Source organism: Seriola aureovittata, chromosome 13 (genome assembly GCF_021018895.1).
Source record: "Seriola aureovittata isolate HTS-2021-v1 ecotype China chromosome 13, ASM2101889v1, whole genome shotgun sequence".
NCBI classification, from domain to species: Eukaryota; Metazoa; Chordata; class Actinopteri; order Carangiformes; family Carangidae; genus Seriola; species Seriola aureovittata.
The window spans coordinates 1,773,823-1,801,630 of NC_079376.1; the positions used below are offsets into that span (position 1 = coordinate 1,773,823).

Here is a 27,808-nt window from a genome sequence, read left to right on the forward strand (position 1 = left end):
TCACAAAACACTACCCATAACTCAAGACTTCACAGCAATTATGACAAACTTTCACACAAATGGTTCATATTTTATCTGACTAATTCGTTTAATCTTTATTTGTATATTAATATCTATATATATATATATAATATTTATATTTAATCATCCATTTATACTGAAGGAGTGCAACATTTCATCATCTCTATTCACTGCAATTATTCTACTGTTTCAGACAAGTGCAACTTTAAACTGCAATTACATCACGTACAGATGCATTTATATTTATATTGTATTTTTTAAGCTTCACCTTCAATAGTAGTGGCACTTATCCTGACATAATGCTTTACATATTCTATTTTTTTAATTTATATATCATAGTATAAAGACATTTCTACTTTTTATCTTTATAATCTTACTTTTTATTCTGTCTCCTTGTTTCCACTCTTGAGGGAGCAGCTGTGTTGTAACCTAATGTCCCTCTGAGGATCAATAAAGTTTGGTGATTGTGGAACAGATTGATGTGAGAGAAGGAGAAAAGCTGTTTGTATAAAGATGCAGCTGTTTGAGTGACTGTTGAAATAAACAGGAAACAGGTTGACAGTCGTAGTTTGGTTGTTGATGCTCTGGTTCTTTTTATTTCAACAACTGAAAAGAGTGAAACAGATGAAACGGGTGTGGTGCGTTCACTGACTCCTCATCAGCTGCTTCATCGTCACTGGGTCCAGATGTGAAACAGATGTTTACACTGACTTTGTGATGAGGTCTCAGGTGATGAGTCTTTATCAGCTGAACCCTCTGCAGTCATATATCTGGGGGGGGGGGGTGTTTGCCCTTCAGACCCCCCCCCCCAAAAAAAGAGATGAACTCTGCTTCATGTTTCTTGTTATGGGTTTTGCATCAGCACAGTTTCAGAACTTTAACACGGGTTTGGAAGGTGAACCGGTCCGGTCCGTGCTGTGAGTGCCGCAGGTCTGATTCCTATGTGGCCCCGCCTCCCTCCTCCTGCCCCCTCCCCCTCCCCCCCCCCCCTCCTCCTCCTCCTCCTCCTCCGGTCGGCCGGCCACATTCCCCGCTACCTTTCACCCCTGAGAAACCCCGATCTGACGGCGAAGCAGCGCGAGCGAACCTCGGAACAACATGGTAAGAACCGGCCGCAGACTCTCCCCCGGGTCCGACAGCGGACCCCGGGACGCGGATCATGTGCGGTCCGGATCCCGCGGGTCTCCGGTGGACCGTTATGTGGCTCCGCATGTAGCGTGATGTTAGCTAGCATGGCCGCCGCTCCCGTTAGCAGCTGCTCCGTCCGTCGACAGCGACGGTTCCTCGGTCTTCACGTCTCGCGGAAACATGTTCCGGTGACGGGATTTAATCTGGGGACGTTACCGGAGCCGTTTCTGATTTTATCCAGACCACGGCCCGCGTTCCGAGCCGGGCCGGGCTGGGCCGGGCCTGCCCCCAGGCCGTGTGGCCCGGGGCGGCCATCTTATTCCGGCTGGCCAGCCCGCACCCACCCGGGACAGACTGTCGGACCCGGACTAAACCGGGCCCTCCGGACCCACGGGTCCAACCTGGACCGCTTCCGCTGCAGGAGCGGGTTCGGCAGGTCGGATCTAGTCCGGGTTAGTTCACAGAGTCAGACTGCAGAGTCACTGCTGTCTGTCAGGAGGCCTGCGGCTGGTGGACCGGCACCAGCTACTGCAACTAACCAGTAACCAGTCAGACTAACTGGTTACTGGTTAGTCTTCATTTACCAGGTTCTTCTCACTAAATGGAGACAAAAATAAAATCATCCATTTAAAGCTGCAGCAGTTTTATCAATCGATCAATCAGCCCAAAGAATCAGCAGCTCTTCTGATAATCAATGAATCACTTTAACGTCATTTTAAATGTAAATGACCGACACGTGACAGTCCAGGTTCTGATGAGGATCTGCAGCAGCTACATGATCATCTTCACTGTTTTCTAATGATTTATAGACAAATGATCAATCGAGAAAATGATCAGCAGATTCATTAATCGATAGTTTCTTCTTTTAAATGTTCAATGATCATTTATTCTGATATAAATAGAAACATGAGCGTTAATATCAGAACCACAGGATTAAAAACAAACAGAACATGATCAGGTTTCTAACTGTATAATTAACTCTATTATTGATTATTTGTTATCATTGATTAACCTGCTGAACAGTTTCCTGATTTATTGTTCCGTTGTAAAATTGAGAGAAATATCTTTAAACTCTGAGTTGACGCCTTCAGTTCATCATAAAATAAAACAGCTGAAAAGTGACTTCAATCATTAATCAATATCAGGGTTAATTGATTAACCAAATTCCTCAGTTGACAAAGAAACGCATCAAATCATCACCTGAGAAGTTTGACACTAAAGATCTGACGTCGCTGCTTCAATCATGACGAAGACGGTTCATCCATTAATTTTCTGTCAGTCGACCAATCGATCGATCACTACAGCATTGATCTGCTGTATTGATCATGACATATAACGACTGAGGCACAAGCCGAACGCCAGTGCAGAGAATTGGACGGAGTTTTGTTGGGTGACAGTTTGGTCGTCTCCATTTAAAGCAGCAGTCGGACTTCACCTGTTCATTTCCACTTCAGGTGTGTTTTAATACACATTCAAAAAATCATGTGATTTAAAGGCGCAGAAATATTTATAACATCATTGATCCAAGAAGTAAAAAAAAAAACCCAAATATTCAGTTTGTAACGACAAAGAAAAGCAAGAAATTTTCTCTGTTGAGACTGAAACCTGGAAATATTCTGAAGTTTTCACTTAAAAATGACTCAAATGATTAATCAACTATCAAAACAGCCACAAATAAAAACAAATCAATTATTTTACATGACAGAGATTTAAATGTAATATTGTAAAATTCATGATTAAAATAATCACAGCTGATTTCCTGTCGGAGCAGCGGCGTGTTGAGTGGATCAGCTGATCGAACATCGCTGCACAAACACCGTCACACGTGGACTGTGAGAGTCACATTCACAGGAAGACATTCATTCATTCATTCATTCATTCATTCATTCAGTCATTCATTCAGTCATTTATTCAGTCATTCATTCATTCAGTCATAACAGTACAACTCATAAACAGACAGAGGACGTAAAGTGAGTCAGTCCGTCTCTGCGTCCTCGACCAGAGACACTTGACGACGTCACACTGTCAAATCTGTTCTTATATACGACAGCGATTGTTTTCATTATCAACGATCTTCTGATGAGTTTTCTGTTAATCATTTAAAATAGTAAAACAAAACTTATAATTTCCAACGTCGTCAAATGTCTCGTTTTGTCCGTCCATCAGATTCAGTTTATTCTCGTGTGTCACAAAGAAAAGCATCAAATCCTCACGTCTGAGAAACTGGAGACATTTGACTGAAATGATGATTTGATTATCAAAACAGCTGCTGATTAATTTTCTAATCGATTAATTGACTGATCATTGCAGCTCTGAATATTAACAATAGGTTCAGCCCTATGTGAGCTCAGTCAGACTTCCTGTGGTGGTGCGTTCACTGACTCTTCATCCTGGGTATCTTTAAAGGCGCTATAAAAATTTAAGTTGTTATTATTATTATTATTATTATTATTATTATTATTATTATTCTATTATGGTGCGTTTACTGACTCCTTGTGGTGGTGTGTTCTTGACTCCCTGTTTTGGTGTGTTCACTGACTTCATGAGGGAGCATTCACCGACCTCTTATGGTGGTGCATTTACTGGCTCCCTGTGGTGGTGCATTCACTGACTTCATGGTTGTGGTGCGCTCACTGACTCCTTATGATGGCACGTTTGCTGACTCAGTGTGGTGCATTCGCTGACTTTGTGTTAGTGCACTCACTGGCTCCTTGTAGTGGCACGTTCACTGACTCATGGTGGTGCATTCACTGACTCCCTGTCGGCTGCAGGCAGGGTGTTTGTTGGTCTTCATCGGCAGAGGTCAGAGTTCAGCTCTGAATCATCGGCTATAAAAACCTGCTGACTCACGCTGCTGTTACTGTCACACACACTCTCAGCCAATCACAGCGCAGCAGGCTCCTTCCTCAGGCCTGGACAGTTTGGAGTTGTCATTTAGTGATTCTCAGATCTGAAAAAAAGTTCAATAGGAACAGAAAAAGATAGTGAAACAGGAAGATCTGATGTTGAGCTGATAGACTTAAGTTGTTTACAGACAAACACTGACACATGGACTAAATACAGAAGAAGAACTGAGCAGCAGGTAGAACATGAGAACGTGAGAACATGAGAACATGAGAACAGTTCTGATGTTTGTGTTCAGAGTCAAACCAAGTTGAATAAACAGCGGCTTCACTTTACTGTTGTAAATGGATTAAAGTCACATTGTACCTCATCAGTCTCAATAATAATGATGATGATCGAGGGATAAAATGTTTTTAGAGACTTTATTAAATTCATTAAAAATCCAAAACTGAAATCTTCAGGCTCCAGACTGAGGTCAGCTGCTTCCTGGTTGATTTAATGATCCTCAGATGAGTGTAGGATGTGACCTGAACTCACCTGAGACAAACTGAGCTGATTGGACAGAGCGTAGAAAGACACACACACACACACACACACACACACACACACACACACACACACACACACACACACACCTGTGTGTGTGAGGTCCCACTCAGTTTTTAGCTTTTAATAAATTTACCAAACATGTTTTCACTTTTTGGATGGTTGAGAGTAGACCGATGACGTGAAGTTGCGTTCTGTGTCACATGTTCAAGGCCGGGAGCTGCCGCAGACTTCCTCCATCTTCACCTGATGTTCACCTGTCGTCCTCATGGACTCACTTCACCTTTTCACCTGAACCACGCTGAGCTGCCACGAATGAACCTCAACACGTCTCTTGAATTTTCACATTCTCACTCAACCAGTTGATCAAGCTTGTAATTAGACGGAGGTTTCAGCTGCTGTGATTTAACATTTAAGACTCTGTAAACGATTGTCATTGCTGTGATATTCTCCACAGCAATGCTGACAGTTAGCCAGCTAGCGATAGCAACATTTACTGAAAACATTCATAATACAGCTAACAGGAAGTTAGCTAACGTTAGCATGTCTACTGTAGCCGTCACTAATGAAAACAGACGTAACATCATGAAGCATCAAGTTACTGACAAATGAAGGAGAAGAAAAACCAGTTCTGAGTCCAGCTGGACCTTTAGCAGCTCGGACGGTTCTCCTCTCAGTGAACCAGACCAGTATCAGCTCCACGGTCAGACTGGGACAGAAATTCCGCCTGTAAAGACTTCAGAAACTTTAGGGTCATCTCATTCAGGTCTCATCTCTTTCTTTGACTGAGGCCTTTTTAGATGAAGATGTGGTTTCTTCTTCAGTGGTGGAAATTCTGGAAGGTCACTTTCATTTGAACGCTGCACTGTGAACTAACTAACCAGCTACTCTTTATACATTTATTATATTTATTGTCAATTATTTTCTGTCCATGTCTGGTTCTGTCGGACCTGCTGTCCTGAGTCCTACAAATAAACCTGTGTGTGTGTGTGTGTGTGTGTGTGTGTGTGTGTGTGTGTGTGTGTGCACTGATGTGTCCTTAATTGAACCGATCGTACCTGTCCTCTGCAGGCGTCAGGTGTGACAGTGAACGATGAGGTCATCAGGGTGTTCAACGACATGAAGGTGAGGAAGTCTTCGACCCAGGACGAGGTGAAGAAGAGGAAGAAGGCGGTCCTGTTCTGTCTGAGCGAGGACAGGAAGAAGATCATCGTGGAGGAGGGGAAGCAGATCCTGGTGGGGGACATCGGAGAGACCGTGGACGACCCGTACGCCTGCTTCGTCAAGCTCCTCCCCCTCAACGACTGCAGATACGGCCTGTACGACGCCACCTACGAGACCAAGGAGTCCAAGAAGGAGGACCTGGTCTTCATCTTCTGGTACAGTATTGATACGTTGATTGGTTTTAGTCATGAGCTCTGATAACAACACAGTCAGCTTTGTCTTCTTGTCTTTGATCTTTGATCAGGTATCGATCGGTCTCAGAGTCTGTATCGATCAGTCCTGACTGGTCCAGAGCTCTCAGACTGACGCAGGTTAGGTCCTAGTTCCTCCAGACCGTTTCCACTGGAGGGATTTACCTTCAGTATCCACCGTCTCTGCCGTTCTCTGAGGAACTTCCTGAACCGAACTTTCAGCTCAGACCAGGAAGTGATACTGAATCCATGTTCTGGGACTTTCAGGGGGACGTGTTCAGGACTGTGTTGGGGGGGGGCGGGCGTTACATTTCTGAGTTTCCCGATGACTTTCAGGAAGTGTCGGTTTCCTGATGGTCTCTCTCCTGGTTTCTTCGACATCTTCTGATTCTGAGCAGCAGGAGGTTTTCTCAAAGAGCCCGGAGCAGAGACCTGGACCGGCTCCTGTCCTCTGTTCCTTCAGTTTGTCCAGGTGTCTCCGTACGGTGTTGTCTCTTCAGTCTCACAAAGGTTCCAGACATGGACTCATGGTTCATTATAATGTTTTATTTTATATTGAAGTGAAGTTCTGGTCCGTCTGTTCTGACACCGCCTGATGTGAACTGTATAAACCTGGTTATTTCATAGACGGCTCAGGTGTGTGATGATCTGTGCAGGATGACATCACATCAGTCTGTCCTCCTCCTTATGTTTATAGAACTTATATTTATGCTCATTTTAACCCCATGATAAAACTGAAGAAGAAAGAAAGGGGGTTGTGTTCATGGTTCCTGGGATGTTTGAGCTTCGCTGTCCAGAGTTTGACGTTGAAAAGCTGTTTTCACTTTCATCTGCTGAAGGTGTGAATCGTCTGTTGAACACCTGCATTTACCTGCAGCGTTAGTGACATGAGGAGATAAAATATAAAACCTTTAATCAGGTAATTCTTCTTAAAAAAACAGCAACTAAATACAAATTATTATTCCAAGTAGAACTTAGTCCATCCAAGAAACCAGTTCCCCCACCAGAGCTGCAATCATTAGTTGGTTCATTGATTGGTCGATCGACAGGAAGTTCATCAAGTGCAACGGTTTTATAATCAGTTAATTCTCCTGTTCTCTCCGTTCTCACTGTTCTCTCTGTGTTCTGTTGTTCCTCAGGGCTCCGGAGAGCGCTCCACTGAAGAGCAAGATGATCTACGCGAGCTCTAAAGATGCCATCAAAAAGAAGTTTACAGGTGAGTTGTCCTGTCACCTGCTGAGGTCAGAGGTCATCAGGGTCAGCCATGATGTCGTCTGTATCAGCCAGTGATCACTATAGATTATAGATTATAGATGATGACATCTCTGTCAGGTTCTGTTTGTTGGCACAGTGCAGGAACATTCAGAGCTTTGTAGGAGTTTTAACCTCTGACCTCTTCGATCAACACAAAGATCCTCCTGTGGGGTGACGTCTCACTCTGTCTCACCTGTTGATCTCAGTAATAAATCAGAGTTGTAAACAAACATGGTGCTCTGAAATCAGCAGCTCAGCTTTGTGAGGTGTGTTTGTTTAGCTCAGGTGTGTCCTTGACCCCTCAGTGACCTCCGATGTGTCTCCTCAGGTATCAAACACGAGTGGCAGGTGAACGGGCTGGACGACATCCAGGACCGCACCACGCTGGCCGAGAAGCTGGGCGGGAACGTTGTGGTGTCTCTGGAGGGCAAGCCGCTGTGATGTCAGGGCGGCGAGCCGAGCGGAGCCAAGCCAACCGCCGTGCCATCCGGACCGAAGCACCTGACCCCACCTGAACACCGCCGCTTCACCCAGCAGCTTGCTCTGTCTGTATCCATGTCCTGAAGGAGTTAGCGTCTTTAGGCCTCTTTGTTTTCTTTTTGTTTTTGTTCTTTTTGCTTTTTTTCCAACATGAAGGAGATCTCATTAACATAATGATATGCAAACACCTCCCAGTTTGTTGCCACATGACTTCTGTTCACCTGGCAGAAAAAAAACAAACCGACACACTACCAAACCCCAGGAAGGTTGTTTCTCTCTCACAGCCAGAGTTTTGCCAAAAAGTCGATGTGAAGGAAGCAGCCACATGTGTCGGAGGCGAGCGACGCGCCGTGAAGCTCCGCCTCCTGCAGCACACGGGTTTTTACATATGATTATTTATTATTGTAAAGTGTTGTTTCTTCTCCAGTATGTTCAAACCAGGCAGACACATTGTTAGACTATGCATTCAGAAGAGAAGAAGAAGATTATTACCCAGCACTTTTTGTTGAAACACTACAGGTTGAGACAGAAAAGATCCTGACGTCAAATTCTCTGTGTTTATGTCGCCACGCTAACGTTTGTTTACCTCAGTTTTCATTCCTGTTGGACTCACCGTCATTCTAGCTGTTTGGTCGTCGCCTTACTTTCAGTTTGAATGTAACCGTCACACCAGAGTTAGTTAGAGTGCACTTTTATTTTGTAAAGAAACACTACAGGAAGCAGATTTGACCCCAGCAGTGAGAGACGACCCCACAACAACAACAACAACAACAACAACAACAACAACACGACATCTGGAGCCTTAAAGTGGAACGTTGTTTCTGAGATCACAGGAAGCCACTTTGCAATAAAAGCCTGTGGCAGATCTGACGCCTCCCCGCCTCGTCTCTGCTTCCACCAATCACAGAGCACTTTCACCCGCAGGTCGTTCACCCGGTGATCGCCTGAGATCCACTGCAGAGGTTCCTCGTGAACAGGTGTCAGTCATGTTCTACTTCCTGTCTTTGGGTCTCCTCTGATCTTTAAACACCAGTCAGGTTTAAATGATCTGTTCTGTAACACTGAGAACCAGTTGAGGCACCATGAGCTCAGTAGAACCTCAGTAGAACCTGTATAACATGTGTAGAGGCATTTTGACCTGAGTAGAACTCTTGTATTAGAACCAGTTAAAAGAACCCTAGTGGAATTACTGTGACCAGTCTGACCCCGTAGAACCCCTGTATAACACAACCATGTTCTAATTTAACTATGATCACATGGCATCAGTACAACCTCAGCAGAACCATTGTGACCACCATCAGAACCTTGGTAGACCCATTGTGGCCTTAGTAGAACAAATATGGTCAGAAAGACCCATTTGTGACCTTAATGAATTTACTAGAACCTGTTATATCCAGTAGAACCTATTTAGGATATGTGAGATCCCAATAGAACTACTACAAATTCAGTAGAACCTCATTAGAACCAGTTCTTTTCTCAGTAAAACCCCATTATAAGCTCCAGTAGAACCCAGTACAATCAGTACGACTTAATAGAACCTATTTAGGGCGAGTACAATCCCAATAGAACTACTACAAATTCAGTAGAACCTCATTAGAACCAGTTCTTTCATCAGTAAAACCCCAGCATAAGCTCCAGTAGAACCCAATAGAACCAATACGACTTAAGTAGAATCTATTAGAACCTGTTAAATCCACTATAACCTCATGAGAACCTATTTAGGATGAGAGAGAACCCCAGTAGAACCACTACAAATTCAGTAGAACTTTATTAGAACCAGTTCTTTCCTTAGTAAAACCCTATTATAAGCTCCAATAGAACCCTAAAGTACCAGTACGACTTCAGAAGAATCCCGTTAGAACTGCTATAAACTATGTAGAACACTGTTACATCCATGTATGAATCATACATGTTTTTTTAGAACCAATAGAACCCCTCATTAGATCCAGCTTGACCTCATTAGAAGTTGATTAACCTAATTAGAACCCCAAATAGAACTAGTAAAACCCCATTACAACCAGTGTAACAGCAGAACATCGTAAGAACTGCTAGAAACTCAGACCACCAAGTAGAACCAATGTGACATCTAAATATGGAACTAGTATAACCTCAGAAGAACCCCAGTGGAAGCACGATGAGCTCAGTAGAACCAGACTAGAACCATGACAACCTTAGCTCACTACTGCAGTCCTTCCAGAACCCCATTAGAACCAGAATTTACCCAATAAAGCCAGTATGACCCGAATAGAATCCAATTGGAACCATTACAAACTTGGTAGAACCCCAGTTTATAGACCAAAAATCAGCCCCAGGCTTATTCAGTGGTCTCTGGACTAACTCTGACGGACCTCAGTCCAGAATCTGTCAGACCGGTCCAGAGTTAGTCCAGGTCGGTCTGACGGACCTCAGTCCGGACTTCCTGAGTCCAGCAGCTTCAGGATCTGAATGAATGAAAGCTGTAAATTCCTGCCCATAAAAGGTGTGGAGCTGTAAAGGCATCCAGTGAGTCCAGCGTGACTCAGACCAGAACCAGGGTTGTGTGTCCTGCTCATGTTAGCACTGTGAGTCAGCGGCTGCTGGTTCCACCGTGGAACATTAGAACATATCGTTGTATAAAGTAGAACTGAGTAGAAACAGACGCTGGAAGCTGCTGACGATCAGCTCGAGAGAATCTGATCCTCTGCTGCTATTTCTGGACCAGAGTCGTGTCAGCGCGGCCCACAAAAGGACAGGCTGGAGACGGGTACACAACTACTACTACACAACTACACAACTACTACTGCACAACTACTACTGCACAACTACACAACTACTACTGCACAACTACACAACTACTACTGCACAACTACTGCACAACTACTACTACACAACTACACAACTACTACTGCACAACTACTACACAACTACTGCACAACTACTACTGCACAACTACTACTACACAACTACTACTGCACAACTACTACTACACAGCTACTACTACACAACTACTACTGCACAACTACTGCACAACTACTACTACACAACTACACAACTACTACTGCACAACTACTACACAACTACTGCACAACTACTACTACACAGCTACTACTACACAACTACTACTACACAACTACTACACAACTACTACTACACAACTACTACTGCACAACTACACAACTACTACTGCACAACTACTGCACAACTACTACTACACAACTACACAACTACTACTGCACAACTACTACACAACTACTACTACACAACTACTACACAACTACTGCACAACTACTACTACACAACTACTACTACACAACTACTGCACAACTACTACTGCACAACTACTACTACACAACTACTACTACACAACTTCTACTGCACAACTACTACTACACAACTACTACTGCACAACTACTACTGCACAACTACTACTACACAACTACACAACTTCTACTGCACAACTACTACTACACAACTACTACTACACAACTACACAACTACTACTACACAATTACTACTGCACAATTACTACTGCACAACTACACAACTACTACTGCACTACTGCACAACTACACTACTACTACTACACAACTACTACTACACAACTACTGCACAACTACTACTACACAACTACTGCACAACTACACTACTACTACTACACAACTACTACTACACAACTACTGCACAACTACTACTACACAACTACTGCACAACTACTACTGCACAACTACACAACTACTGCACAACTACTACTACTACTACACAACTACTACTACACAACTACTGCACAACTACTACTACACAACTACTACTGCACAACTACACAACTACTACTGCACAACTACACAACTACTACTACACAACTACTGCACAACTACACAACTACTACTACTACACAACTACTACTGCACAACTACACAACCACTACTACTACACAACTACTACTGCACAACAACTACTGCACAACTACTACTGCACAACTACACAACTACTACTACTACACAACTACTACTGCACAACTACACAACCACTACTACTACACAACTACTACTACACAACTACTACTACACAACTACTACTGCACAACTACACAACTACTACTACTACACAACTACTGCACAACTACACAACTACTAATATTACTACTACACATCTACTACTACACAACTACAACTACACAACTACTACACAATTATACAACAACTGTACGTTGACACAGGTCACACGACACAACAACAGACGAAGTGTCAGACGACAGGTTGAAACAGACGAGTTGTTGAAGCCCAAAGAAGAAAAGCAGATAATTGAAAAAGACCAGTCAGAATAACGTATGTGTATAAACCACTGATGGTAAGTCGAATGTTAACGTTAGCAGCAACAAATTAAATTAACTTAAGAAACGATCTGTGGTATTTTAACGAATCCTTGTTCCATAGTGTAACTGCTGCTAAAACCTCGACCTCTCCTCTACGTTTCTGTTTCTGTTCAGGAACAAACTCTGACTGACTTGCTTGCTAAAGGAGTTTTGCCCTGGCACCAGTCTTTGTGCTAAGCTAAGCTAACCATGTAGTGGACATAACTGATACTGACATCAGTGTAACTTTTATTTTTACACCTGTTCAGTGAACCAGATAAAATCAGACAATCTCCTATTGCTGCCAGATTTAACTGGCAGAAACTTTCATCAGAAACAGGAAGTATCGTGTTGCAGTGAGTTACACTGTGAGCTACAACTGGAGCCTCGATATTTTTGAGGCCTTGTTCACATTTTGGAACATTATGTACGTTAAACTATCTGATCAGCTCCTGTCTGCAGTGTTTCATGATATTCAACCTGTTTTCTCTGGTTTCTAAGTGGATTTCAGGAGCTTTATTCTGGAGGGGCATCAGAGATAATGACAATGACAGGAAGTGAAGTCACACTGAATCACATCAGCATGTGGTTCAGGTCCGACTCAGTCAGGTTGTACATTCATTGTTTCCATGAGCTTTGTGTCACCGTGGCAGCTGTTGGCGAACTACAGTAAATAACTTCCTGTTGTCTTTATATCACCTGTACACACCTGTCCCTTTCACCTCACAGTGTTTTTACCTCACCCATCTCCCACTGTTCCTCCCACACAGCTTAAACCTCTGGAATACAGACAAATGTTTCACAGGTATGAACCCAGTGGTACAAAAGGTGCCTGAATCATAACATAAAAGTTCCAGGTTACATCCTGTTTATCCAGAGTCATATAAAATATGGACCATTTGTGTGAAATTATGTAATAATAACTGAAGTCTTGATCAATGGCTAATCAGTGTCTCTACCGGCTTCATCAGTGTCTTTATCTCCATCAGTGTCTTTAGCAGTTCCATCAGTTTCACCAGCTCCTTCTTTGTCTTTACCGGCTCCTTGAGTGTTTTTACTGGCTCCTTCTGTCTTTACCAGCTCCATCATTTTCACCGGCTCCTTCTTTGTCTTTATCGTCTCCTTCAGTGTCTTAACTGGCTCCATCAGTGTCTTTACCTCCTTCAGTGTCTTAACTGGCTCCATCAGTGTCTTTACCTCCTTTAATATCTTAAATGACTCCATCAGTGTTTTTACCTCCTTCAGTGTCTTTACCGGCTCCATCAGTGTGATTTATGTATCTCGTCCCATTGGATCAGTCCAAGGTTGAATGGAGGCTGGACTTGAGGAAACATTTGTTTTGGTCTGAGATGTTGGTGGTGTTGTGCGACGTCTGGTGGCAGTGATGATTTCCTACAGAACAGTTTCAAGTAGATAATTGCTCAGGTGTGCAGGTGAACATGAGTGTGTGAGGGCAGGTGCAGAAACCACAGAGCTGCCTCACACTCTGTCCAGACACATGAAGGACAATAAGGCTAAAGACAATTTGTCCTCTGCAGGACAGGTGGTCCCTCCAGGCTGAAACAGGTTAAACTTGGCTCTACGTGTTTCAGTGTGAAACTGCAGTAAGAACGAGCTTCATGAAAGTGGTTCAGGTGTGAAACCAGGCTGCAGTTCTCTCCGTCACCACCAGGTGTCACCAAACAGCAGTTACCAGCAGAGGGACTCCTTTCATCTGAATTTACACCAACTGTTGTGTTCAAAGTGTCACTGTGAGTGCAGGAATAATGAATGCTGTGCTGCCTTCAAGAGACTGTGGGAAATATCTGAACTAAACCTTGAGACGTTTCAACAGCTGAAGTTTAGAGCAAAATGTTTCTGACAGCGAGTTCAAATAAAACCTGTCAGACTCAGACATGAAACCTTTATTTTGAAGGTCATGTGTGTTGATGACAGAAGTAGAGCTGATAAAAAAAACATGTCTGACTGTGACTTCCTCACTGAAACCTCTCAGCTGTGTCCTCTGACTGTTCAGCCAATGAGAGAGGACGAGCTGATGAAGGTGTTGATGCTCTCACCTGGGTTTGTCTTTACTTCTCTACGTCTGCAGCAACAACCTTTACAGCAGCAGTCGGTGTCTGTGGACTTTCTCAGCCCTGGGTTTTACCTCTCAGGCTGCACTCAACCTCTGATTGGTGGAGGTTGTTCTGGCTCCATCCAACCAGAAAGGAAGACCTGAGACTCTACTGCCTCCTTCACTGTGATTTTATTGTGATAAAATAAAGTTACATTTGAATTTACAATGAATTATTATTCTGCTATAAAAACAGGTGAACTAAACATCAGTCAGAGATCAGGCTGTAAGAACAGGAAGTAAATATAAATACATTATTTACCATAAAGGATGATTTAAAGTGCAGTTAATTAAAGATGAATTAAAGCAATGATACTTGTTGACTCTACATTATAATGGACAGCCTGTCTGAAAACACGTCACGTCTATTTACACACTGACAGAGCTGTTGGTCACAGCGTTGATGAAGAGATGGAGGATAACAACAACATGTTCCTCCTACAATAATATCTCCTAAAGTTCAGCTGAAGAACACGAGGCTTCAACCGTCTGAGTCAAACTCATCTTCAGAGTTAAAGTCATTTTACACTGAAAGTCCCTCTTTGTGAAGCTCAGACTGTTGAGAGCAACACAAACAGGAAGTGTGTGTTTCAGCACTGAGAGTCATCTCCACTTCTTCTGATTCCTGTCAGTCACTGCTGGATGAAGCTCTCCTCTCCTCTTCACTCTCTGTAGACAGATCACCTCCAGCTGTAGAGAAGAAGAAGAAGAGCAGAGATGATGAATCTCAGAGACTTCAGCAGCTGTCAGTCAGTGATGCAGCAGGGACTTCAGTCCTGTTCAGACCAGATGTGCAGCAGCTGTGTAGCGTAGCCTGCTTCCTCTCAGCTCTCATGTTAACGTGTTGGAGTGAACACTGAGCTGGAAGCTCACAGACCTGAAAATATTCAAACCAAACCTCTGGACAGATGTTAAAGGTCCTACTTGTCTGGACAGAGATCGTCCAATCACAGGCCACGGTTCACACAGTGTGAACTCCTGACTGGTAAAACTGCTCAGAAACACTCATGAGTTATTTTTCCCTCCTCTGACATCAGCTGTGTCACTGGAGGGAAAGTTGGATCAGATCCTCATCACTGGATCCCAGCACACACAAAACAAACTCTGCCCCCTGCTGGTTCTCTAGTGGAACATGTGACGCCTGTTGTAAGGAAACTTCCTGTAAGATCTGAGCAGCAGGAAGCTGGTGTCGTTTGATCATCTTAGAAATATTAAAAACTGTACGATGTATATTTCAACTAGTAAAGACACAGAGATCGTCCTGCACAAGTTGTTTTATTCACCAAACTGTTTCCATCTTTTTAAACCTGATGATTTTAAGACTTTTTATAAGTAACATTTTATTTTTCTTGTGAAGACGTGAAGATTTTAAATAGTTAATCATTATTATTATTATTATTATTATTATTATTATTGTTGTTATAACGTGTTCTAATCAGAGTTGATGACGCAGAATGCTCTTATTTTGTAAGGTCCAGATGTTGACAGGAAGCGGTTCCAGCAGAAACACCTGTCTGATCACAGTTGCCGTGGTGATCGGTGATGAAGACTGGCTTCAGTGTGTTCTCTTCAGGTGGGCTGATGAAGAGCATCAGTCAGAACCAGTCTCCATCATCTCCTCCTGGACCTTCACACAGGAACATTACTGCTCTGAGATCAGTCTGAGATTAGAGCCAGTGACTGTGAGTCTTCATCAGACTGATCTCAGAGCAGTGACAGATCAAACTGTCTCTGTTCATCTGTGAGGCTGTCAGCTGTTATCAGCTTTACTTCCTGTCCACATCAACACAACGACAACAGACGTCTTCACATCAACTCAGACACATGATCACAACAAGCTTCTGGCTGCTCTGATTGGCTGACTGTTCTCTCTCTGTCTTTCTGTCCAATCCTGAAGCCTGTCACCGTTCTCCTCTCACAGCTTCACTGAGAAGGATGGAGGTTTACAGGAAACACTGGATCTTTGCTCTGATACTGAGTTTACTACAACACTGCAGAGAGCAGCATGGACTGAAATGTCGTTCATTCGTTAAATCAAAGTGAATGAATCAAGTTCTGTGTGAAGATAAATCAGCTTCAGTTGTGGGATAAAGATATAAGATCTACAACAGTAACAGTCAGTGAACTGACCTCAGAGTCTCCAGTCGACAGTCTGGGCTCTTCACAAGATCAAACAGACCCTTCACTCCTGAATCCTGCAGCTTGTTGTTGCTCAGGTCCAGGTCTCTCAGATGGGAGGGGTTGGACTTCAGAGCTGAGGCCAGAGAAGAACAGCTGATCTCTGACAAACTGCAGTTCTTCAACCTGAATAAAGAATAAAAGAAGTAGATAAAATGATTGATAATGGATCAGATATGTCCTAATCAATGATCTTTGTCTAAAATTAGTAGAGGGACTTTGTCCTTCTGTTATTGTGGATCATCATCATGTCAGCCTTCTACACACATCATCCACATGTCAGCACAACATTCATACACCTCTTCATGTCAACACAGATTCATCAGCTGCTGCTGACCTCAGAACAGTCTGTCAATACAGAATCAATATCTGATCAGACACTTTGATTCATGACTGAACTGGATCAAAGTTTAAAGATCCAGGACAAACATCTTGATTGGTCCTGACTCAGGAAATACACACACACACACACACACACACACACACACACACACACACACACACAACACACACACACACACCACACACACACACAAAGATATAAGATCTACAACAGTAACAGTCAGTGAACTGACCTCAGAGTCTCCAGTCTACAGTCTGGACTCTCCAGAAAACCACACAGACCCTTCACTCCTGAATCCTGCAGGTTGTTGTTATTGCTCAGGTACAGGTGTCTCAGGTGGGAGGGGTTGGACTTCAGAGCTGAGGCCAGAGAAGAACAGCTGATATCTGACAAACTGCAGTTCCACAATCTGAATAAAGAATAAAAGAAGTAGATAAAATGACTGATAATGGATCAGATATGTCCTAATCAATGATCTCTGTCTAAAATGAGTAGAGGGACTTTGACCTTCTGTTATTGTGGATCATCATCATGTCAGCCTTCTACACACACACACACACACACACACACAAAGATATAAGATCTACAACAGTAACAGTCAGTCAACTGACCTCAGAGTCTCCAGTCGACAGTCGTGACTCTCCAGAAAACCACACAGACCCTTCACCCCTGAATCCTGCAGGTTGGCGTAGCTCAGGTCCAGTTCTCTCAGGTGGGAGGGGTTGGACTTCAGAGCTGAGGCCAGATAAGAACAGCTGATATCTGACAAACTGCAGCTCCTCAATCTGAATAAAGAATAAAAAGTGAGTTTCAGAGACAAAGTTGCTGCTTGGAAGCGTTCAGTGTTTCATCATCTGTTCAGAGCTGAAGAAGCTTTAGAAAGTAGAAGTTTAGAAAATGAAAGTCAAACACCTGAACCAACAGGAAGCAGGTTCAAACAGTCAAATACAAAGAGTGAAAACAGCTCTCATTAATATTAATGACAACATGATGCTGCTTCAATAAAGACGTAGTGACTCCACCTCTTAAACTCTGCCGGCTCCACCTGTGGCTCCATCTGTACAAACTCATGTTGTGCAGCCACATTTATTAGATTCCAGTGTTTCCTCTACATTAATTTAGCAGTGTTTCCCGCCACTGCTAAATCATAGCCGCCACGCCTTCAAATTTCTTTCTTTCTTTTTTTTTTTTATTGTCGCAAATGCACCACCGCCACATCTCTCCACCTTCACAGCACAGCCTGTGTGATGATGAGCACAACAGCGAGGGGAGGGAGTGGGGTGGTTGGGGGATCCGATTGGAGTTAATTACTCGCGAGAGCGCGGCCTTGAAAGTGACATCACGTCAGGCACCAGGTGAGAGTCAGAGAAGTGTAGTCGTGAGGAATAAGGCAGCGAATTACCGGAGAAAAGGTAAACTTATTAGCCAACTCAGTGACGCTAACTTGGGTAAACTAATTGATAGCATTAAGCTAATATCTACACGTCATTATGTTTTAACTGCTGACTGCATTTTCAGATGAGCTTGTTCAGATACTTCTCTAAGAATAGAAAGACAACAGATGAAGAAGACGCTAGTCAGGTAGCATCATAAGCCTTTTACTGACTCGTAAATGATGATGGTTAGGTAAAAAATAGTATTTTAATGTTCACACTTGTAATCAGATGTGATGTGAGTGTAAACTATATAACGCTGTTAGCGTTACGTTACTCACACTTTTAATGTAATCTTATTAGACAAGTAACATTAGACAGGGAGGAGTTGTTAAACAAAGTGGAGGAGATCAGCAGCGGGAGAGCTGAAGGTGCAGGAGAGAGAGATGAGCCTGGGTGCAAACTTTGCCACTGACTCTACAGCCCCATCTAGCTGACCTTTATATGTTTATTTATTATTTTTATTTATTTAATGTTATTGTTTTATTTATTTTTTACTTTTTACATTTTCAACTGGTTAGAGTTGAAGTAACATTTATTTTTCACAAACCAAAGGTGTTTATTTTTCTTGACATTGTATATGGCTGAAATATATATTGTAAAAGTTCAATGGTAGCGATAAAAGCCATTTTCAACTGACCACCCGGAGAGAATGCCCCCCACTGCTGAAAAAAATCCTAGAGGAAACACTGGATTCTACTAAAGATCCTCAAGTTTCCAAAGACAACAAACATGTGAGGCTGAACTCTGGAGACATGAGAACAAATGTATATAAACATGTTGAATGAAGCAGCTGATGGAAGCACAGAGACATAAAAACCTGCTGACTGACTTCAAATATTAAACTGCTCAAACTTCTTCAAAGTGCTGAAACCAACAGATACACAACTTGTTATTATGACGTGTTGGGTTTGAATATTTCACTACAAACATCTCAGAGCCTTTAGAAAAGAGGTGGAAGCACCAGCTATTGATTATAGATTAGTTATTGTCTGACAGATTAAATGTGTTTCTGTTGTTGTTTTAAAAAGTCATGAGGTGAAATCTGAAGAGAAACAGTCACTGGACTAAAACCAGAGAAGAAGAAAACAGACTTCACCATGAAGATCCTCAGTGTGGATCAGTATAATATCAGCCTCATGTCTGCAGGTTAGAGTCAACACAACTTTCACATCACATTCATCTCAGCACAGAAATAAAACATGGAGTCTGACCTCAGAGTCTCCAGTCGACAGTCTGGACTCTCCAGAAAACCACACAGACCCTTCACTCCTGAATCCTGCAGGTCATTGTTGTGACTCAGGTACAGGTGTCTCAGGTGGGAGGGGTTGGACTTCAGAGCTGAGGCCAGAGAAGAACAGCTGATCTCTGACAAACTGCAGCCCTCCAATCTGAATAAAGAATAAAAGAAGTAGATAAAATGATTGATAATGGATCAGATATGTCCTAATAAATGATCTTTGTCTAAAATGAGTAGAGGGACTTTGTCCTTCTGTTATTGTGGATCATCATCATGTCAGCCTTCTACACACATCATCCACATGTCAGCACAACATTCATAAACCTCTTCATGTCAACACAGATTCATCAGCTGCTGCTGACCTCAGAACAGTCTGTCAATACAGAATCAATATCTTTCATATATATATATATATATATATATATATATATATATATATATATATATATATATGTATAAGTCCAGATTGTAGAGCTCTGAGTGAAACAACAGTCACATTGTGATGGACAGGTGTTGTGGCAGTGATCCTTCCTGCTGTCCACTCTGACTGTGAAGTGGTCTCTTCCTAACACATCTACAGAGTCAGAAATGACTTGAGGAGCTGAAGCTGAATGAAGCTTCAGATCCAGAGGCTGTGGACAGAGTTACAGTCTGTTCAGTAGAATCTCCCTCTGTGAGAGACTGTCCCTCCACTGCAGCTCAGCAAGGAAACACACTGACCCTGACCTGTGAGACTCGGGCTGCTGAGGCTTCACATTAGTCTCATCTCCTGACAGTGGAGTCAGGTGATCAGCTGCGTCACAGACAGTGTGGACAGGAGGAACTAAACTCCTGTAATGTAAATATGAACATGTGACTCAGTGACGCCGACAAGAAAAGAACCTGTCAGTTATCAACACACAGTTAATGAGCTGAAGTTGGATCATTGCTATGGAGGCCCAGTGTTCATGTTAATGAGCCGTCACTGGGCTCCACAGTGGGGATCAGACTGAGTCATAAATCAGCTGGGGCAGAGACACTGTTCTCTGAGCCTGATCTAAAGGACTTTAAACTGACCTCACACACTTTGAAGCTGCTTTTAACTCCGACCCTGAACCAAGCAAAGAGTGAAACCTCAGATCTACATTATATCTGCTCAGGTTCACATGGTTTTCACGAGGTACAGGGAGGAAGAAGGGCTTTAATAATCGGGTGTTTTCATAAATGATAAATGATTTATGTATTTGTTTATTTAATCTATTTATTTTCTTCTACTTTATGTAAATATATATGTTTGGGAAGAAAGACTGATAATTGAGTAGTGGAGAAGGGGTAGGTTTAAATAAGCATATGCTTCATCCTACTCCTTTTCGGACATGTTGGGTTAACATTATTATTTTTGTTTTGATTATTGTTATTGGATTTGTTTGTTTTTCAGTTTACTTTGTGTGTTACTCGCACATGTTCGAAATAAACTAACTAACTAACTAACTAACTAAGGTTCAGCTACAGTGGCTGATCCAGCTGGTCTGTTAGGAAGCTTCATCAGAGCCAGGTCATCATCACACTGATCTCATCAACAGCTCCTAACCCTCTGAATGAACTATGACCTTTGACCTTTGACCAGCTCAGGTAACATGCTGTCAAAATGACTTACTGTTTAGATCCTCTCACAGAAATCCCACTAATATACAAACCAATGAAAAACTGAACCTTCAAACATTTGAACTGAATATAAAACTACAACAGCTCCAGTCAGTGAACTGACCCCAGAGTCTCCAGTCCACAGTTTGGACTCTCCAGTCCAGCAGACAGAAGCTTCACTCCTGAATCCTCCAGGTCGTTTCTACTCAGGTCCAGTTCTCTCAGATGGGAGGGGTTGGACTTCAGAGCTGAGGCCACGACTTCACAGTGAGACTGTGAGAGTCCACAGTCAACAAGTCTGTGATGAGAGAAAATATAAAATCTGTTAGAATAACATCAGATTGAATTTGTAATAAAAATACAGTGGATGCATATGATGACACAACATGATGATGTGATGAACATCTGCTCTTCACATCTGGGGTTCATCTCATCTTCTCTTACTGTGTTTGACATAAAACAATAATCCTCATCACTCTCTCAGACCTGCAAAGTTTTAATGTGAATCTTTGTTTTGCAGATGAAGGAGGGAAAATGACGTCACGTTTATTCTTCATCATGTGATTTGATCCAGAGTCAGAATGAAGACATGTTGTTCAGAAGAACATTTTTACTGTCCACTGTTTTTAAACTGACTCCAGAACATTTCTTCTGAGTTCAGCTCAGTGAACAATTCAATCTAATCTGTGTTTGCTGCTTGGTTTTCACAGACTGTCATCAGGAAACATGACGTTGAGCTTTGGTGTGTATAAGAAGACTGAATCCCACTAAAGGTTCATGTGCAATCGTACTAACCAACACCCGGAAACACCTGGAAACAAACTGAGGTGTAAGTCAAAACAACAGAGAACAAATAAATGAAGCATCTAATAATTAATACAAATAAACAAAATAACTTTTTTAATTCATTTAACAGCAACAATCACAACCAACTGAAGAATCTACATGTTGGAGCTCACAGCTTTTACATCACCTCCAGAAAAAAACACAACTTCATGAGAAGAAATGAAAACTGTGATTATCTGAACTTGATTCAGCCACTAATCTAATCGACTGATCAATAATTATAATGATCATGTCTGGACTCACCGAGCTTTTCTGCAGTTCCTCACAGCTGGGATCAGTCTCCGTCGTCCCTCCCATGTTGTGTTGTACTTCTTCAGGTCCAACTCCTCCAGAACCTCCTCTGACATCTGCAGCATGTAGCCCAGAGCTGAGCAGTGGATCTCAGTGAGTTTCTTCTCTGATCTGTTCTCTGACTTCAGGAACTCTTGGATCTCCTGATGAACTGAGTGATCCTTCATCTCCGTCAGACAGTGGAAGATGTTGATGCTTCTGTCAGGAGAGATATCATCTCTGTTCATCTTCTTCAGGTTGTTGATGGCTCTCTGGATGGTTTCTGGACTGTTCTCTCTCTGACCCAGCAGACCTCCTAAGAGTCTCTGGTTGGACTCCAGAGAGAGGCCATGAAGGAAGCGAACAAACAGGTCCAGGTGACCATTTTTACTTTTGAGGGATTTCTCCATGGCTGCCATCAGGAAGTCATCCAGGGCTAAATCAACATGTTGTTTCCACAGGAAGTTCTCCAGGACCTCTGTCTTCCTGTTGGTGTAACAGTGGAACATGTAGACTGCAGCCAGAAACTCCTGAACGCTCAGATGAACAAAGCAGTAGACTGTTTTCTGGAAGATCACACTCTCTCTTCTGAAGATCTCAGTACAAAGTCCTGAGTACACCGAGGCCTCTGTGACATCAAGACCACACTGCTCCAGGTCTTCTTGGTAGAACATGATGTTTCCTTTCTCCAGATGTTCAAATGCCAGCCTCCCCAGCTTCAGAAGAACTTCCCCGTCAGCCTCCGTCAGCTTCTGTGGACTCGTCTCATGTCCCTCATGGTACTTGTTCTTCTTCCTCTGTGTCTGAACCAGCAGGAAGTGTGAGAACAGGTCAGTCAGGGTCTGGGGCAGCTCTCCTCTCTGGTCTGTGGTCAACATGTGGTCCAGAACTGTAGCAGTGATCCAGCAGAAGACTGGGACTTGACACATGATGTGGAGGCTCCTGGACGTCTTGATGTGTGAGATGATTCTGCTGGACAGCTCTTCATCACTGGATCTCCTCCTGAAGTACTCCTCCTTCTGGGCATCAGTGAAGCCTCGTACTTCTGTTACCCTGTCCACACATGTACGAGGGATCTGATTGGCCGCCGCAGGTCTGGAAGTTATCCAGACGAGAGCCGAGGGAAGCAGATTCCCCCTGATGAGGTTTGTCAGCAGCACGTTGACTGATGACTCCTGTGTGACATCAGACACAACCTCCCTGCTGTTGAAATCCAGTGACAGTCTGCTTTCATCCAGGCCGTCAAAGATGAACAGAACTTTACAGACAGCGAGCTGCTCTGCTGTGACCTTCTGTAATGTTGGATGGAAAACATGGAGCAGCCTGAGAAGACTGTACTGCTGATCTCTGATCAGGTTCAGCTCCCTGAACGAAAGCAGAACCAGCAGACTGACATCTTGGTTCTCCAAGCCCTCTGCCCAGTCCAGAGAGAACTTCTGCACCGAGAAGGTTTTTCCAACGCCAGCGACGCCGTTGGTCAGAACCACTCTGATGGGTCTCTGCTGGTCAGGTGAGACTTTAGAGACGTCTTCTCTCTGTTGGTCAGGTGAGACTTTAGAGACGTCTTCTCTCTGTTGGTCAGGTAAGACTTTAGAGACGTCTTCTCTCTGCTGGTCAGGTGAGACTTTAGAGACGTCTTCTCTCTGTTGGTCAGGTAAGACTTTAAAGATGTCGTGGCACCTGATTGGAGCATCATGGAGGGTCTTCTTCCTGGAAGTTGTCTCCAGCTGCCTCACCTCATGTTGGGTATTAACCTCTTCACTCTGTCCCTCTGTGATGTGGAGCTCAGTGTAGATCCTGTTGAGGAAGGTTCCACTTCCTGTTCCATCAGTTCCTTCAGTCACACGTTCACATCTGCTCCTCAGACTGATCTTATGTTGATGTAAAACCTCCTGCAGACCACTATCTGCTGAAAGAGAAGAGACAACGTCAGACTGAAGAAAGAGAATCTGAGAATCTGATGATTATTTTCATCAACTGCAGAAAAACTAAAGACAACAAAGAAAAGATTTTAATGTTGTGGTATTTATAATCATCTTAAATGTCGATGCTGTGTGATGTAACAAATGACTCTGTATAAAACAACAGGTCCTGGTTTCAGAAATGATGACATCAGCAGACAGATGTTCAGTCTCACTTTGTTCAGTGCTGGTCTGACTGGCTGTCTGCAGTCCAGGTCTTGTTCTGGGTCTTTGTCCACACTGGGGACAGGAGGAGTCTCCTGAAGAACCAGACTGGTCCCAGTATGAGGTGAAGCACTTTCTGCAGAACCAGTGTCCACAGCTGGTAGAGACTGGATCCTTCAGGACGTCCTGACACAGAGCACAGCTGGACGGCTGCTCCTCCACAGAGACACCTCTCCTCTTCCTCTCTCTGTGAAGACATTTCTTTATCACTAACATGTCACAGTCACAGGTCAACATCTGTGTTCTGATTGGTTGCCAACCGCAAGAGGGCGGGGCTTCTGTAACATGAGCCGGCCTGAGGGCAGAGACCAGAGGAGGAGAGAGAGAGAAATTAGAGGAAGACGAGTGGAGAGCTGAATGAAGACCTGGTCCTTTTCAAAGTAAAAGTGTCTCTGTATCTGCTGCTTGAATCTTTACTGTGACTTCAGCTTCAAGGCTCAGACGTGTAAATCAGTAAAGTGTCACCTCCAACATGGAGACACTGTGTTTCTTCTCTGTCCTTCTGTTCACTGACAGGTCTACAGACTGGTGGAGCACACACAGCTGTTGATATGAAATCAGCTGATTGTGGGCGTGTCTGAATCCATCTATGGGAACTGTGGAGGTGGCGATCAGGCTCGTGTTGGTGCACCAACTCTCACACTGACTGAGGTTGATGAAACAGTAACATGAGGACGAATTGTTGGGTCTCTGTAAATAATATTAGAAAGAGAAGGTCTAGACCTGCTCTATTTGGAAAGTGCCTTGAGATAACTTCTGTTGTGAATTGGTGCTATAAGAAGAAAAGAAAAAAGAAAAGAGAAAGAAACGCTCTGCTTTATAAATCTGATGAAAAGAGTGTGTGTGCATGTTTCTGTCTCTGAGGTTTGGTTGTGAACCTACACAGAGTTTTATGGATGTGGCTCCTGGTTTGTCCCTGTTTCCTTCACACATGTCTAATATCTGAATCATCTTCAGCTCAGTTTACAGTAGAAACAGTCTCTTACTGTGAGTCTGAGGGTCCAGGTTCAGTACTGAAGCCTGGAGGGTTAAACTCTTTGGACCCACCACTCTTCATAGACGGACAGATGGATCCTGGAGACTCTGCTCTCAGTCTGTGGTTCTGACCTCTGCAAACACAAACATGTTTTTATTCATTTCACATCGATCACTGATCAATTCTCTGATGACAGAGGCCTTGTGGGAAGTCTACACTGACGTCACCATCCAGCACCACACACTGCACTGAAGGATGGAAGCAACACACCATCATTCATAAACACTGTTGTGTCAGTCAGTCATTAAATGTGTCAGTGTCCAGCTGTTGATGACCTGTCTCACATCAGCTCTAAAGAAGCAGAGTGATACAAAGGTGAGAGGAGCGGATCAGAAACTGCCACTGCTCAGCTCCACTGTGTCAACATCTGGATGTACCTGGTCAACAGTCCTCCCCCTTCAGCCCAGGGAAAAGAGACATGAAGACAAAACAACATCAGGACTAAAACAAACAGCTGCTGATGTGTCTGCTCTTCTTCTCCATATCGATTCTTTCTCTTGAGTTCAGCTTCATCTCACAGAAGGAGGCCTGTGTGTTTCTGATTATTGTGACTACAGCAAACACCACATCCTGCTGCTGCTTCTTCTGTCCATGACACAACTTCACTGACAAACACAGTGGACAAACACACAGTGTGGCAGTTACATCTGCAGACACATCAGTGATGGTAAAGACAGTCTGTTGTGTCATTATAGGAGCATTCATTTTTGTTCTTGACAACAAACCAACAGTGTGTTCGTCCGTCTCTCATCTCTTCCCTCCTCTGTTTGTGGCTCTCAGCTCTGAGCTCATTGGTTCCTACTGAAGACGTGAAACTGTAAAACCTCCCCTTTAATTACTGACCTCTGTAAATCAGTCATGTTCATCAGCTGCAGCAAAAATATGATCTTTGATCAGATCATTTCACAAGAAACAAGCAGCCAGTATCATCACACTGATAAGAAAGAAGAACCAGGAAGAAATTATTTTCTGTTCCAGTGACGTCGACTGCAGCAGCTCAACACACTGAACACTGTTACAGAGACAGTTTGGAGGTTCACAGGTCTGTAGCAGGTCTCTTACTGTGAGTCTGAGGGTCCAGGTTCAGTACTGAAGGCTGGAGGGTCATGTTTGGACCGGTCTATCTTCATAGACGGACAGATGGATCCTGGAGACTCTGCTCTGTCCTCCTCTTCCTCCACACAAACACTCATCTTCAGGACTTCAGTCAGTCTGAGAGGGAAACCAGTAACACTGACTGTGAGATGAGAGACACACTCACACACACTCTCTCTCTAACATAGTATACAGTATAATAAACCTGGTCAGTTTCCATGTGTATTATTCAGCTCATTACAGTGTCGAGTCAAACTGTTGATTGTGACGCAGTGAACTGGAAGTACCACACCTCATGTTGTTCCCTCCTCTCAGTGTCTTTGTGTGGACAGAAGTTCACTGTGACTCTTCTTCCCTCCACAGTCCACAGCGACAAACTGACTCTGAGACTTTGACAGTAAAATAATAATAATGTTTAAACACTCACCTGCCTCAGTCTTCAGTTTCCTTCCTTCTGCTCCGACAGTTAAAAAAGCGTCTGAAATCTGAACACCTGTACACCTGAACTTTGAACACTTTCATCTGCTCCTCCTCTCTGCAGTTACAGGAAATCACATGAGTCAGTCTGTGGTTTATTCTCCCATTAGAGTTCAGATAGTCTTCAGACGTCTTCACTAGTGTTTTAGTTTTATGCCACAATAATTTAAATCCATTTTCCCTCATCGGTCTTCCCTCAATTCTCCATAAAGACAAAGTCAAAACAGAATTTGAGACATGTCTACAAATGTATTAAAAAGTAAAAAAGTCAATATTAACCGCCATATATTTATTTTCAAATCGTGTTCTGCCTTAGAATTAACATTAAATAAGTGTTTGAGCAAATGTTTAGCCCTGAATCTGGCTCTTTCTACGTAGACTGACTGTGCTAGTGAGTCATTTAGATTTTCTGGAGGAACATTAATCGTTAAGATTGATTGACTAATTGGAAAAATAGTCAATGGACTAATCTATAGAAAAATAGTGGTCAGTGACAGCCCTGCATTGTGGGAAGTCTACACTGACGTCACGTCACGTCCAGCACCACACACTGCACTGAAGGATGGAAGCAACACACCATCATCCATAAACACTGTTGTGTCAGTCAGTCATTAAATGTGTCGGTCTCCAGCTGTTGATGACCTGTCTCACATCAGCTCTATAGAAGCAGAGTGATACAAAGGTGAGAGGAGGCTCATGTTTAAAAAACTCAGTCACTTCCTGAAATAGCTGCTCCCTGTAGTTTCTACCAAACAGACTAACTGTGCACAGTGAAGCTCATCATTCAGCCTGTAAAAGTCTTCATCCTGCAGAGTCTCTGAACTCTGTTAGATCCAGCTCATCAAGGTTCACCAACACGCTGCTCCCTCCTTCTGTAGCTGCTTCTCTCCTCCACCACGGCCCTTTAATTACTGACCTCTGTAAATCAGTCATGTTCATCAGCTGCAGCA

The 27,808-nt window shown here is 43.2% G+C and overlaps 2 protein-coding genes across 2 annotated transcripts; one reads left to right on the forward strand and one right to left on the reverse strand.

Moving 5' to 3' along the window:
• The first annotated feature begins 988 nt into the window (after nt 1-988).
• Nucleotides 989-8,558, forward strand: cfl2 (cofilin 2 (muscle)). Its single transcript, XM_056394255.1, has 4 exons — nt 989-1,122; nt 5,611-5,918; nt 7,094-7,170; nt 7,537-8,558. The coding sequence occupies exons 1-4, from the start codon at nt 1,120-1,122 to the stop codon at nt 7,647-7,649; spliced, it is 501 nt and encodes a 166-aa protein (XP_056250230.1). The 5' UTR covers nt 989-1,119; the 3' UTR covers nt 7,650-8,558.
• Nucleotides 8,559-14,247: 5,689 nt separating this feature from the next.
• LOC130180038 (NLR family CARD domain-containing protein 3-like) lies at nt 14,248-27,441 on the reverse strand. Its single transcript, XM_056393321.1, has 11 exons — nt 26,809-27,441; nt 26,349-26,498; nt 25,237-25,359; nt 24,202-24,437; nt 22,038-23,973; nt 21,073-21,246; nt 19,300-19,476; nt 17,264-17,437; nt 16,885-17,061; nt 16,262-16,435; nt 14,248-14,821 (listed from the first exon to the last, which is right to left on the reverse strand). Exons 2-11 carry the CDS (start codon nt 26,477-26,479, stop codon nt 14,812-14,814), a joined length of 3,312 nt encoding a protein of 1,103 aa, XP_056249296.1. The 5' UTR covers nt 26,480-26,498; nt 26,809-27,441; the 3' UTR covers nt 14,248-14,811.
• Between the last annotated feature and the right edge of the window lie 367 nt (nt 27,442-27,808).

Coding starts and splice junctions, on each gene's coding strand:
- LOC130180038 (XM_056393321.1), bottom strand. CDS start 26,479: ATGAGTGTTTGTGTGGAGGAAGAGGAGGACAGAGCAGAGTCTCCAGGA. Junction 24,438..25,236: donor CCTGGACCCTCAGACTCACA/GTAAGAGACTGT, acceptor ATGTCTTCACAG/AGAGAGGAAGAGGAGAGGTG. Junction 23,974..24,201: donor TCAGACCAGCACTGAACAAA/GTGAGACTGAAC, acceptor CTTCTCTTTCAG/CAGATAGTGGTCTGCAGGAG.
- cfl2 (XM_056394255.1), top strand. Junction 5,919..7,093: donor GACCTGGTCTTCATCTTCTG/GTACAGTATTGA, acceptor GTTGTTCCTCAG/GGCTCCGGAGAGCGCTCCAC. Junction 7,171..7,536: donor CATCAAAAAGAAGTTTACAG/GTGAGTTGTCCT, acceptor GTGTCTCCTCAG/GTATCAAACACGAGTGGCAG.